Here is a 12,295-nt window from a genome sequence, read left to right as displayed (position 1 = left end):
GAGGCTTGTGGAAGTTGTCTTCAAAAACATGCACATCTTGTTAATAAGACTATGATTTAACTCCTAAAAAAACGAACAGTGCATTTAAGACTCTGGAAAGAGATTGTGTGTGAATTTAGGACATCCTTCCTGCTCTCCAGAGAAGTGGCGCTAGCTAGAAAAATGTGTAAGAATTGGGAGAACTACATGAGTGAACATGCTTTGAAATCGCTAATATGTCAGTAACAAATGGTAAGACTTGAAAACAGAAATAATAATGCCCACCATTTAAAGGCATTTCCATGTGTCAGGCACTCTATCCCTTCATGCCAACACTCAATGATAATTCATAAACCATTATCTCCATTTTGCACCTGGAGAAAGAGAAGCTTAGTAAAGCTAAGAAAATTCCTTCAGGTAAACACAACCAATGAATGGTAGAGCCAGGTTTCAAATTTCCATGCTTATGCAGCCAAACCGATTCCCTTACCCCAGGCCACCCAGATGCCACCTTAGCTCTGCAGAGAGCAGGTCACCAATGGAGAAGTCACAGGGAAGCATATTTGCGATCAACGTGAAGAAGGACTTTCTAACAATGAGCACGGGGTGTAAACGGATCAGGCCGGCTCCTGAGAGAGGGAGTCAGCATGTCCGAGAGGGTAAATAGCCCCTTGTGGATACTGTGAACAGGTGTAAATTCCCAGGTGGGCCTTTTGACCCTAGGACGCTGCCCCTTCCAATTCCAAGCTTCTAAGGTTAGAAGGAATTGCTGGAATTCTAAGAAGATCTATAATTTCAGGGAAAAACCAATGTGTGTAGCAAAGACACTTTGTTTTTGTTTATAGTGTGTGCGTGGGGGGGAAGGTCTGTAAAGCATTAAGTGCTTTAAAATACTCCCTGGGCTATAGAAGAAAAAATGTGCGGCTTATCTAGGATATTCATTTTGATGCCTTTACTTGATTAGAAGGTGGAAAGCTGAACACAACTTTCCACAATTATGGCTCCAGAGGCAAATAATATGCAGACATCTAAAATGCTTAAGGCTTTTTTTTTTTTTTCCGAATGGCAATACTAAATGTTTAGTTACTTTGGAATGCAGTTGTATTAAGTTCACTATAAAACAGTCATGCTGAACTAATCTAAAGGGGAAAAAAAACTGAAGAGTGAAAGGTACAATCAGACTTCCAGGAATATAAAGTACAGCATAAGAGGCAGAAGTGTTAACCAGGCGGTGGGCAACTGAGACAGAAACAGAAAGCTCAAATTGGTCTGCCTGCTCGCTTGTTCCTATTACATTAAAAAAAAAAAATTGAGACACTGACTTTTGGAATAAAGGAAAGATTACTGTGGCCATGGGAGACTTCTTGTGACCCCATCAGAGCAGCGCTATTCACCGCATGTCCATTCACCGGGGCCTGCTGTCCCGCGTCTGGGGACTCCGTCTTCTCACACTTCATCCTGGCAGCCTTTAAACCTCCCTTAAAAATGATATACCGGCTGCTAAAACTGGCTTTCCTTAATAAGAGGCAACTAGTAAAAATAAATTTCCCATAATCAATAACCGATACTTGTTCTCTTTCAGACAAGTTAAAAGTTGGCTTTCCTGACATTTCCAGCATTGAGATTTTAGACAGTTTTCATCCAGGACAAAATGAACATGTAGGGTCAGGCAGAAAATTCCATTAGGAGTCACTGACTGTTAAAATGCTTAAAGTTACAGCTTTCTCCCCCCGACCCACAACATGTACGAAAGAAAAATGAGAACCCTTGAAAAATGGGGAAATAACTCCAGATTATATACATGTTGAGTGAATTTCACACAGGCAAAAAGTACTGAAGGGACTGTTCAAGAGATGTAAAAATAAAAATCAATAATTAATGCTTTGCATTTAAGAGCCTGTAATTTTAAAGAACTTTTATATCCGTTATTTCATTTATGCAATCTGAAATTATGGTTTTTATTGTGATGCCATTTTTTTGAGACCTGTCTCAATTTTTATCTTTAAACATGAAGGAATACCTAGAGCTCTGCTTGTTTCTTCCCTTTCAGGTCAGTAGGGTCAGCTTAATCTTTGTCATTAAATACAGGAGACGTTTCTAGTGAGCATCCCTGAATGAAGAAGGGGTACACGTTCTTTTCATTGTATTGAAGGAAAATTTCCAAGGGAATTTGAGATCCCATTCTATGTGTGGATACCATGATGGTAAATGGGATTCTCCATTGGCTCCCATAGCTCAAGGGTGAGGGCACTGGTCTTGGCAATAGGGTCCCCCCTCCCAGGTCCAGCTGAGGCTGCAAGTGCAGATACTGAATCTGGAGGTGGTGGGGGCCCGAGACTCTGCATTTCTAACTGGCTCCCAGGTGATGCTGATGCTGCAGGTGCTCACAGGGCACAGCAGTTGGTGGGGCTGAGCCCACGGAGAAGAATTGAAAAGGCAGTGGTGCAAACTGACCTGGGACCCCAGCCTCTCGCTACGTGGATGAAGGATGAAGTTAAGGAGACCAGACTGTCATAACCCAGAGAGGAACAAAAGGTGCCTAGAGTTGGGGTGGACTGCCTCCAGCACCCGAGCCTCCCCACGCCACTGCTGACCTCCAGGCTGGTTAAAGTGGCTTCAGGAGCCCACGCGGAGAACCAGCCATGTGACTGTGGAGTCTGGAGGACATGGTGGAACATGCCAGGCTCCCACACTGTGTTTCTCGGGCACTAGACACCTGCTTGGAATCACTGAAAGGGGCTTATTTGAGAGCACCAAGGCCAGCTTGCCTGTGGGGGGTCCCAGAGGCTATTACAAGTACTGTCCCAAGGAGAGGTCAGGCCACCTCTCAGGTGCGCCAGTGCCAAGGACCCTGCTGATGTGCTCCCGCGTAGCCAAGAGCCTTTGAACACCTGCAGCCCTGTCAGAGAAGCCCAATGCCAGACTACACAGGTGCCAGTCAGACAGAAGGGCTGCCCCGGCCCCTCTTCTTCCCTCTCTGTCGCCAGTCCTAGGGGTCTGCACACACCTGTGTGGACAGGGTGAGAGCCATGCCCAGGCCCCACCCGCGGGGTCTGCGGTGGCCAAGAGGGATGGTTTAACTTGGAAGGTAATTCTGAATTCTGAGCATTTCTTGGACTGGACCTATAAAATTCTGATGGAGACAGTTTGAGGGACCAGCATGTAGCAGGGCTTTTTATCATCAGAAGACAATGGGACCCCCTTGGATATTTTACGCAGGGGCTCCACGGACAGAGGCTTGAACGGAATAAAACTGATTTCTGCATTCCACGAGCTGCGCTTGTATTTAACATTTCCGGAGATATCGGAGAGCTAAGCTCATTACAACAGGTTCCCCCAAAACTAGCCTTTGTAATATCTCCTTCTTTTAACTTCCTTTAAATATCGTATTTATGATATATAATATAATCAAATCACTAAGCAAATTAAAGATTAATGTTATTAAGTGTATATATATATATATATTTTATGGGAGGCATAGTTACAATTTTTTTAAATGTACCCATTTTCAATGGTCACTTGGGTTTTTATAGGGAAAAAGTTCTACACGAAATCTCTCCCAATGCTAAAATAGCTGTCTGCTATCAGAGATAATACTCCAATATTATTGTCACTTCATAAAGGAAAGGTGAGAGTCAAGGATTTTCCCAAGGCACATGTAGGATTACATAAAATCCCAGCGTCCCACTGATGCTGACCGAAATGGCCTATTTCTGGCTCCTCGCTGCACCTCGGTGCCACGTGGCGGCGGTGGTGGTGGTGGTGGGCGGGGGTTCCCACCTAGGCTTCAAAGGTACATCGTCCTGCCCTGTGCTTTCTGAACAGATCAGCAAGCGTGAATATTTGCGAGGTGGTGGCTGCGTAAATTCTAAGATACGAATATTCCCTCTTCCAAACTGTGCGTGAGGTGAAAATTTGATGTAAAATTTCAGGTGGAATGACTACCAGATCCGGTAGGAGCAGAACGAGCATATGCTGATTTAGAGTCAGGTAAGGAGCAAACGGAACCACGGGGCTGGCTCAGCTCCCGGACACTGTCCACACGTCGTGCCCTTGTCCACTGGAGAGTAGGTCCCACTGACGTTTCGACTCAGGGGTGCACTAAATGATTTTGTATTTCACAACTCAAAGGGGTTCGGAAAGGTGAGTGTGTAATTGTTACCTTTTTGGCAGGTTATAATTTTTCTCTGCCGCTGCAGGCACAAATCATTGAGCTGGTCGGCGTGCCAGTATTTTAGAAACACTTTTCGGACTCCCATCTAAAACACAAACAGCAGGGAGACACTAAACAGCACGAAGATGCCAAAAATGATGATGGGAAAACAGTCGGGCAAGAGATTTTTCCAGAAGAGGATTAGAAGAAACAAAGCTAACAAAATTAATTCCAGTACATTTTCCTTAATTTTTTTAAATACTATTACGTTTACTCACAATCCCAAAGGTTTTCCTTCTAACAAGTGTGTTTGCTGTGTGCACACGTTGTCATTAATGTTTGGAAATGCCCACACACGAGAGTTGTAGTGGCTACACCGTGCGGGGCCAAGGAGAAACGCAGGCCTCGACTCCACCAGAAAGTAAGACCCTCCCCATCGAGGAGCACTCACACGGCAGAGCTAGACCCCTCCCCTCCCTTTGTGATTCTTTTCTTTCCTCAACTCAAAGCAGGGAGGTTGAGTCTATGAAAAGGAAAACAGTAAAACAAAAACACCAACAAACCCCATCAAGCTGACACACAAAATTGTTTCATTTCCATTATTTTTTTCCCACTACACTGTATGTTATTATAAACTGAATGTTTATACAACCACAGTTATATAGAGCTGCGGCCCCAAAGTAAAAAGTCTTAACAAAGTCATCTATGAGCAACAGTCGTCTAGATGATGGTGTAAACAGAAATGCAATGACCATTTCTCTGCAGCATTTTTTAAAAAGCGTGTTACCAAAGCAGCTTCTACAAAAGCTACAGTGGTATGCGAGCTGGTGCAGACGCACTGCTCCTGAGGAAGACAACTGCCAAAGGAGAGTCTTAAAGCCACAGACAATAAACCACATCCATGCATTTTTAAAGTAGTTTTTCTTGTGTGTTGTGCATATTTTCTAAGAATTCATAGAACTGGGGTAGGTGCGAGGAATGCCCTTCGCGATGTAAATTCTCGGAGGCTCTGAGGGGAAGCAGGCAGAAAGAGTTGCAGGAGAGCCTGGTAAATACTAACATGAGGTGCTGGGGGAGCTCTGAGGTGATATTCTGCGAGCCTGAGAAAAAATGCTGCTCAGGCACACCTCGTGATAGGTTCATGATCATATTCTTAGCACTTGAGATAAACGCCACCAGGATGACAAGACTAACACGTGTGCTCCCAAGCATGAGCTGGGGACGTTAAGATGCGAGCACCCCTCTGCTCCAGCATACATCATAATGACACCCGAAGCTTGCCTGTATGCACACCCCATTAGGCACTGGAAGGGTTTATAGGTCAGACTTGTCTCCGGAATGCTTGGCTAGAGGTGGTTTACGAACCTTTTCATATGGAAACTGAGTTTATTCCCAACATATGTTGTCACTCCCCATCCTTCCATCTAGCTGCCCCTTTGCCGTGTGATCTGCTGTCTTCATGAAACACAGGGTTGTGCAAGAGACTGGGGCCTGAGTCTTGCATGATTGCGGTCAGGCTGGTGAGTCAGATCAGCCGGGAAAGTTTTCAGCGACTGTCCTGTCTCAGAGGCTCCTGCTTGACTGGATGCTGTTCTTTGTTTAGTTTTCTGGTAGTCTGCTGAAATTGGAGACAGTCACCTGGGTGGGGGGCTACAAAGAGTTGTTACTTTTTCCCATTGTATTGCCATTCTCTCTCCCTAGTTATTTTCCATAATTCATAGTCTTTTCCCCCCCCCCTTCCCAACTGCTGACTTATTTTGGCAGCCAACAGGAAGAACAGTTGGTACTGTCTGTGAGCGCTGCGGAACAAATCTGTGAGACAGGCCCTGGGAAGGAGGGAGCATGGCATCTTTCTGTTCATCACTGACTGTGGTATGCAACTCATTGTGGGAAACTGAATCCCAAAGGCAAAATGCATGCAAACCTCTGTCCCAAGATACAAGTCTAGAAGAATGATGGGACAGCCAGCAAAACGGCCCAATGGGTAGAGTCGGTGATGATCGCTAGGGGAACTCATCTACGGGGGGCGCTCGACGTAGGGAAAAGACCTATGGAATGGAGCTAAGACAACTGGATTCCAGTTCCACTCTCTTAATTAAATGGGGACCCTGGCTGGACAAGAAGGGACTTGGACAGGATGAAAAAGATCTCCTAGAGTGACATTCCTAACAGCCATTCAAAACACCAAAGTAGGTTTGTCTCGAGAGTTGCGCTGGATGCCGAGGGTACAAAGGAGGATACTGTCCTCAAAGAGAAGCTTCTGGGGGAGATCAGCAGTGTGAGCAAAGATGACAGAGTGGTGTCTGAGGGACACCAAAGAGGAAGAGGTGATCAAGTTGGGGTCAGACAGGATTCACTGAGAAGCAAGTTAGCTCAGCCATGAATTCTCCAGGGGGTCGAGGGATAGAGGGAGAAGACAAATGTGGGACAGAAAAAGCAGCCTGTGAACAGCAAGGGGCAGAAAACTATGTTGGGGTGCGGCTGCAGTGATGAGGGAAGAGGCCACACCGTGTAGAGTATTCCAGGAAAACCTGGACATTCTTCTATGAACAATGTGGATCCACCGGAAGATTTAAAGAGGATCCCAGCTAAATTTCATAAAAATGACTTCTGAAATTGTATTTGAAATTTATAAAGCTCCTTCTTAAAACCACCTGAAGAGTGGATTGTTGGGCTTGGCTCTTGGAGGTACTTGGTGAAGTGGGACAATATAATGTCATCAACAATTTGGATTTGGAAGGACTTACCACTGTTGCTTGTGTGTTGGCCAACTCTTATTTATCTTTCATGACGGAAATCAAGCCCCACTTCCATTATTAGATTTTTGAGACCCATTTATCCACTTCTAGTAGGCCTTTGATGACTTTCACTTGTGTTCCCAGAACACCCAATGAATGATTCCTCATTTCTCTTATTATATTGCATTGCATATTTGCCATTATGCACATACATTTACATCTCCTGAAGAATATGAAGATATATTATATTCTTGAACTTCACAAGTGGTAGGGATGTGGGGAGGGTGGATTCAGATTAGAAACAGAACATAAGGAATTGTGAAGTCCTGGTATAAGAAGATGAGTCATCGCAATGGATGATAATGTCTTCAAGGATGAAAATAAGTTATGATGGTCAATGAAAACATAAGCCAGACCCTAAGTCATTCAGCAAACTGGAGATAAGTTATGGCAGCCAGCAGGTGACAGAACAAATGATGGGGGCGATAAAAGAAAAGTGGGGTGAAAATGGTCTACAAATGGTATAGACGTAAGACAGAAGGCTGGGGAGCAATGAGTCAGCTAGCCCTGCTCCCCCACTGAGACAAAGGAAGTAAGAAAAAGTGAAACCTCCTAACAGAGTATTTTCAGGAACGTCCAGTTTTCGGTTCACATATGGAGGCTAACTTAGAAGGGGCGTAAATATGGATGCAGTAGGTTTTTCTCACAATGTATTAGAGATTTCACAGGACCCAAAGGTGGGTCGTTAAAGTGGTCTGAGCGCCTCACACAGCAGATCTGCATGTCTTGCAGGCAGGATAAAAGGAGTCCTTCCTGTGATCCATGGACTGGGACAATGGCAAGGGAGGAGCTGGGTGGGAACAGGAGGCACAGGGCGTGTGAGGGGAAGGTGCGCTGCTAGACGGGCAGACGCTCCTCTGGGAGCCAGAGGGATAGACCAGCTCCCAAAGCTCCTGCTGAGGCTCTGGTACAGTTATGCCCATGGAAATTCTCCAGAGGTAAAACCAAAGGCTTTGTAAATGAGGGAGGCTTCCGGGCTTTCGATTCAGTGGGAGGAGGGGACGGAAGCCTGAATCTACATGACGAATGTCCTGCTAAGGGAGAGCTGAAGACTTTGTGGGCATGGCTGGGTATTGTGCTGCCATCACATTCAGATGGATTAAATAATTCTTCATTCAGCTACTTGGGTATACCTTACACATATCCAACGGGCGACTCATTCATTCATTCATTCATTCATTCATTCACTCTTTATATATACATATATTTTACCGCGTAATTTATTTGTGGATTGGCAGTATCTGGAGATACTCATCAGAAGTGTTAACATTTGTTTGACTTTGCTGGTCTTTTAGAGACGTCATGTTTATAGTAAATGCTTCTTCTTTCCCTAAAGAATGAGATGTGTCATTTAGTAGTATTTTGGGTTTCTTTGTCAGAAACTATTTTGAATAACACATTTTGGTCTTAAGTCCTCTGCTATCATTCAGGCTAAGGATTACTGGGACACATATCTAGGAATCTTTTTAACCAGGAAAACCCAGACAAGATCGCAAGGATTCTATATTTTTATTGTCTAGTCTATTAATGTCATTGACCAGGAGAAAATTGTTGGCCATTTTAATTTTTTCTGTGGAATGAATTCACGTCAAAGTTACTCTGTCACCCGTGCCTTAGTGTGCTATACCAAATCCAATAAGTTAGGATTCATTTGAATGCAACCAAATGTTCCAATCACCCACATTTTTTATTTTGGTTGCATTCTCTTATCAAACAATGTTTCTCACAACCAGAGAGGAGGAGAGGTTAAAACATTCTCCTACTGAGCCCTCTCCCTGTGCACTCTCTGGATGCAGAGTGTTCTGATCTGAGATTAAAATGTTAATGTCATTCTGACTCCTGTAAAAGTAAACCATCTATGAATTATAGTCATCGCTATTTTTATTAGAAAACCATTAGGTTTTTTTTTTCTTTTTTGAAGTGACAGATTTTAAAAGATTAAACAAAATTGTCATTGATGACTTCGAAAGCTTCAATTCCTGCTACAGTTCTCGGGGATTTTTTAGAGGTGGGGGCTGGGGGAGCAGAGACAGCTGCTGGATGGCACGTCAATGGCTCTTAGGTGGTCTGGAGGCTGCACTAGCCAGAGATCAAAGGGACCTGTGAAGATGCTCTTCTCCCTTTTTCCTTTTCCTCCTCATCATCACTGAAGGCTGCCTCCAATCACAGAGGTGCAGACAAAGGGGAGGGGGGCAAGCTTGCTGGCAGAGGTGGCCCTCCTGTGGAAGGGCAGAGGGACAGACACTCCCGGTTTCCATGGGTTTCCATGGCAACCCGGGGATTTCCGCAGGAGGAGCCTATTACCGGCCTCGCCCTTTTAGGAATGTCCCCCATTCACTGACTGGGAGACCATGGGCAAAACTATCTTCAGAGTGATCTTTCCAAACATCAAGCTCATGTGACTTTCCTGCCTAACATGATTTAATAGCAGGTCATGATTTTCAGGATAATGTTCAAACATTTTTGAAATGTTTATTAGACTTTTTATAGTATGGTTTTATTCAATGCATTCAGATGTATCTATTCTCAAACTATATCACATTGCTTGCTATTCCAAAATGGGAGCTTGCTTTTCTTCTCTGGCTGAACATATACTATATACCTTGCTCTAAATCATCTACTGGATAGACTCCTATCCATCCTTTAAAACACAGATGGCTTGGTGAACTCTGAGTCTAGTGTGTACCTTCAAATAATGAATTCATTTTAATAGCATACCCACGTCACTAATGCACCTTGTACATACCTCTATAATACCACTGAGTTCCTGTCTTTTGTCATTATTTGTATATCTGTCTGAATATTCAATTTGACTATGAGATACATGTGGGCTAGGGTGATGTTGGACAAATATAAAGATCTTAAGTTACATCTGTTAAGGTGGAGGAGATAAAAGTAAATGGAACACTAAAATGAAGAAAGCAGAATTTCAAGAGGGATTTTACTGGACACGAGCTATAACATGAACTCAGATATTAAAAAATAGTTCACTTTAAATACATTTTAAAAACTGAATCCGTTTAAACCATTTGAACTCATTCATTTTGTAAAATGCATCTAATGAAAAGAGCAAGAAACAAAAATGTTAACCTTGCATATTTCTGGTGTCACCAAATCTCCCATGTAAGATTATCACAAACCAAAATCTATAATTTATCTTGCCCTCCAATTCCTTACCTGCTTTTGACTCACCTTGCACACTGCCTCTAATTTATTAATCTTCCAGAAACCTTCAGTGATTCCATATTGCCTAGAAGCTTAAACGTATACCTTTGGGTTTAGCATTCAAAGCCCTCCACAATATGATTTTTGTTAATCTCTGAAGAGTTCACACTTTTTACTCTTCTAAAATAGGTGTTATTTACTGTTACTTCAACTTCCCACACACTCTGGGAGAGCAGAAAACTGATGTGAGACTTCTGTAGACATTATCAAGGGCCTACAGCATTCTTACACATGGAATTTGTATTGAATAATGTTACTGTTGCTGTCAGTGTTATGTTAGATACTGTCCCTCTCTCTGTTAAAATTATTGAAATATCTTTATTAATAATTACCATACATTTAATAATACTTTATGGTGAATGTTTATTTTTTGCTGCAAAAATGTTTTATTTTCATTATTATTGACAAAGAATTAATCCTTGAAAATGTTAATATCCCTTACTTCAAAAACATTAGCATTATTCTAATAAATACTTCTCATTTAAAGACAAGATATCTCATGTTATACTTGCATCAAAAGCGGTCATCATTCACTGATGACCGCTTTTGATGCATTTTGGCACTCCAAAAATACGCCTGGTATCTCTTAACATGCCCGACCAAAGTAGGTCTGTTCCCAGTTTTAAACTGCTTTCTTGACAAGATTCTGAACAACACACTTTTTCTTTTATGTGTTTTGATGTCTGCATCACTCTCCCATCAGCCTTGTTTTAGTTCCTGCTGATCTGAGAATGTCATTGTGTTCCTTTAAAGCACGGTTCTTTCCTCTTTTACCATGCAAAGCACTTTCTGTGTTTACCAGGTAATCTCTTCCAAACAGAAACACCTCCAAACCCCAACACTTCCATAGGCCCACCATGAACAGTCCTGCACTCATTCCTGGTTCTGTGTCATTTTCACATACTCTCGGGTGCACTGTATTTTATGGCTTTCCTGATTTTCCTGTCTCATATTTATTCATCCATCTGTCCTATCAATGGTCTGTCCTCTCCATCTATTTAATCATTCATCCATCCTTCCATCCACCCATCCACTCCTCCATCCAATCATGCACCCACCCATCGATCCCTCTATTCATCCATCCATCCACTAGTCTGTCCATCCATCCATCCATGCATCCATGCATGCATCCATCCATCCATCCATCCATCCATGCATCCATCCATCCATCCATCCATCCATCCCTCCATCCATCCATCCATGCATCCATCCATCCATCCATCCATGCATCCATCCATCCATCCATCCATCCATCCATCCATCCATCCATGTATCCATCCCTCCATCCATCCCTCCATTCATCCATCCATCCATCCCTCCATCCATCCATGCATCCATGCATCCATGCATCCATGCATCCATCCATCCATCCATCCATCCATGCATCCATCCATCCATCCATCCCTCCCTCCATCCATCCATCCATCCATCCATCCATCCGTCCATCCATCCATCCATCCCTCCATCCATCCCAACATTTCCAGGGGCTGAGACCAGGCACCTTGCCAGGCTCTAGGACCACAAGGATGAATAGAATATGGTCTATCCTTTCAAGAAACTCAGTAAAACAACCGTTTAAGTAAAATTCTTCTTCTTCAGGCTGAATTAACATATTTCCCCTATTTGCTTTTTGATTCATTCAATTTCTAAGGATGGGCATTATTTTATGTGTGCACATTTTATTATTAATATTTCAATACTTTACATTTTCATGGTAGCTTTGAAAAACTAACAAATGGAAATATTCTAATGTTCAGCCTGGCTCTAAATGTATTTTTAAACATCCTCAGAGGATACGTTTATACTAAAATACAAGTTCTCTTTGTTATAAATAGACTATTCTTGAAGTTTAACTTCAACACAGAGAAGATAATTACAGCCACACACACTGAACAGAGTACCACATCTTCCGGTATTTGAGGAAGGTGGTTCAGCTTGAATTACATATAATTACAGGTTAAGAAAATTAATTACTCTCACCTAGAACAGTATGACCTGTACAACAAGCAGAGATGAACAAAAACTCCTATTCTGAGCTGACTGGTGAATAACTCACTATGTGATCCTGCACATTGCTTCATTCCAGAAATCATATCGATGTGGTCAAGAGAACTGACGAAAGTCAACCTCTTCAGCTCAA

General features: G+C 42.9%; 1 protein-coding gene across 4 annotated transcripts in view; it reads right to left on the bottom strand.

The window, feature by feature from the left end:
* The window catches only part of MYO16 (myosin XVI), a 593,786-nt gene that overhangs the window by 79,798 nt on the left and 501,693 nt on the right, over positions 1 to 12,295 (bottom strand). For all 4 annotated transcript variants that reach the window (XM_073887420.1, XM_073887418.1, XM_073887419.1 and 1 more), the window contains exon 29: positions 4,142 to 4,238. In XM_073887420.1, the coding sequence (XP_073743521.1) occupies positions 4,142 to 4,238 (97 nt within the window). The remainder of the gene's footprint in view (positions 1 to 4,141; positions 4,239 to 12,295) is intronic.

This window comes from Callorhinus ursinus, unplaced genomic scaffold (assembly GCF_003265705.2).
Source record: "Callorhinus ursinus isolate GAN/ISIS: 27379988/994484 unplaced genomic scaffold, GSC_fseal_2.0 scaffold79, whole genome shotgun sequence".
NCBI classification, from domain to species: Eukaryota; Metazoa; Chordata; class Mammalia; order Carnivora; family Otariidae; genus Callorhinus; species Callorhinus ursinus.
The sequence above is the reverse complement of the archived record's forward strand: the minus strand, read 5'-3'. Positions and strand labels throughout refer to the sequence as shown.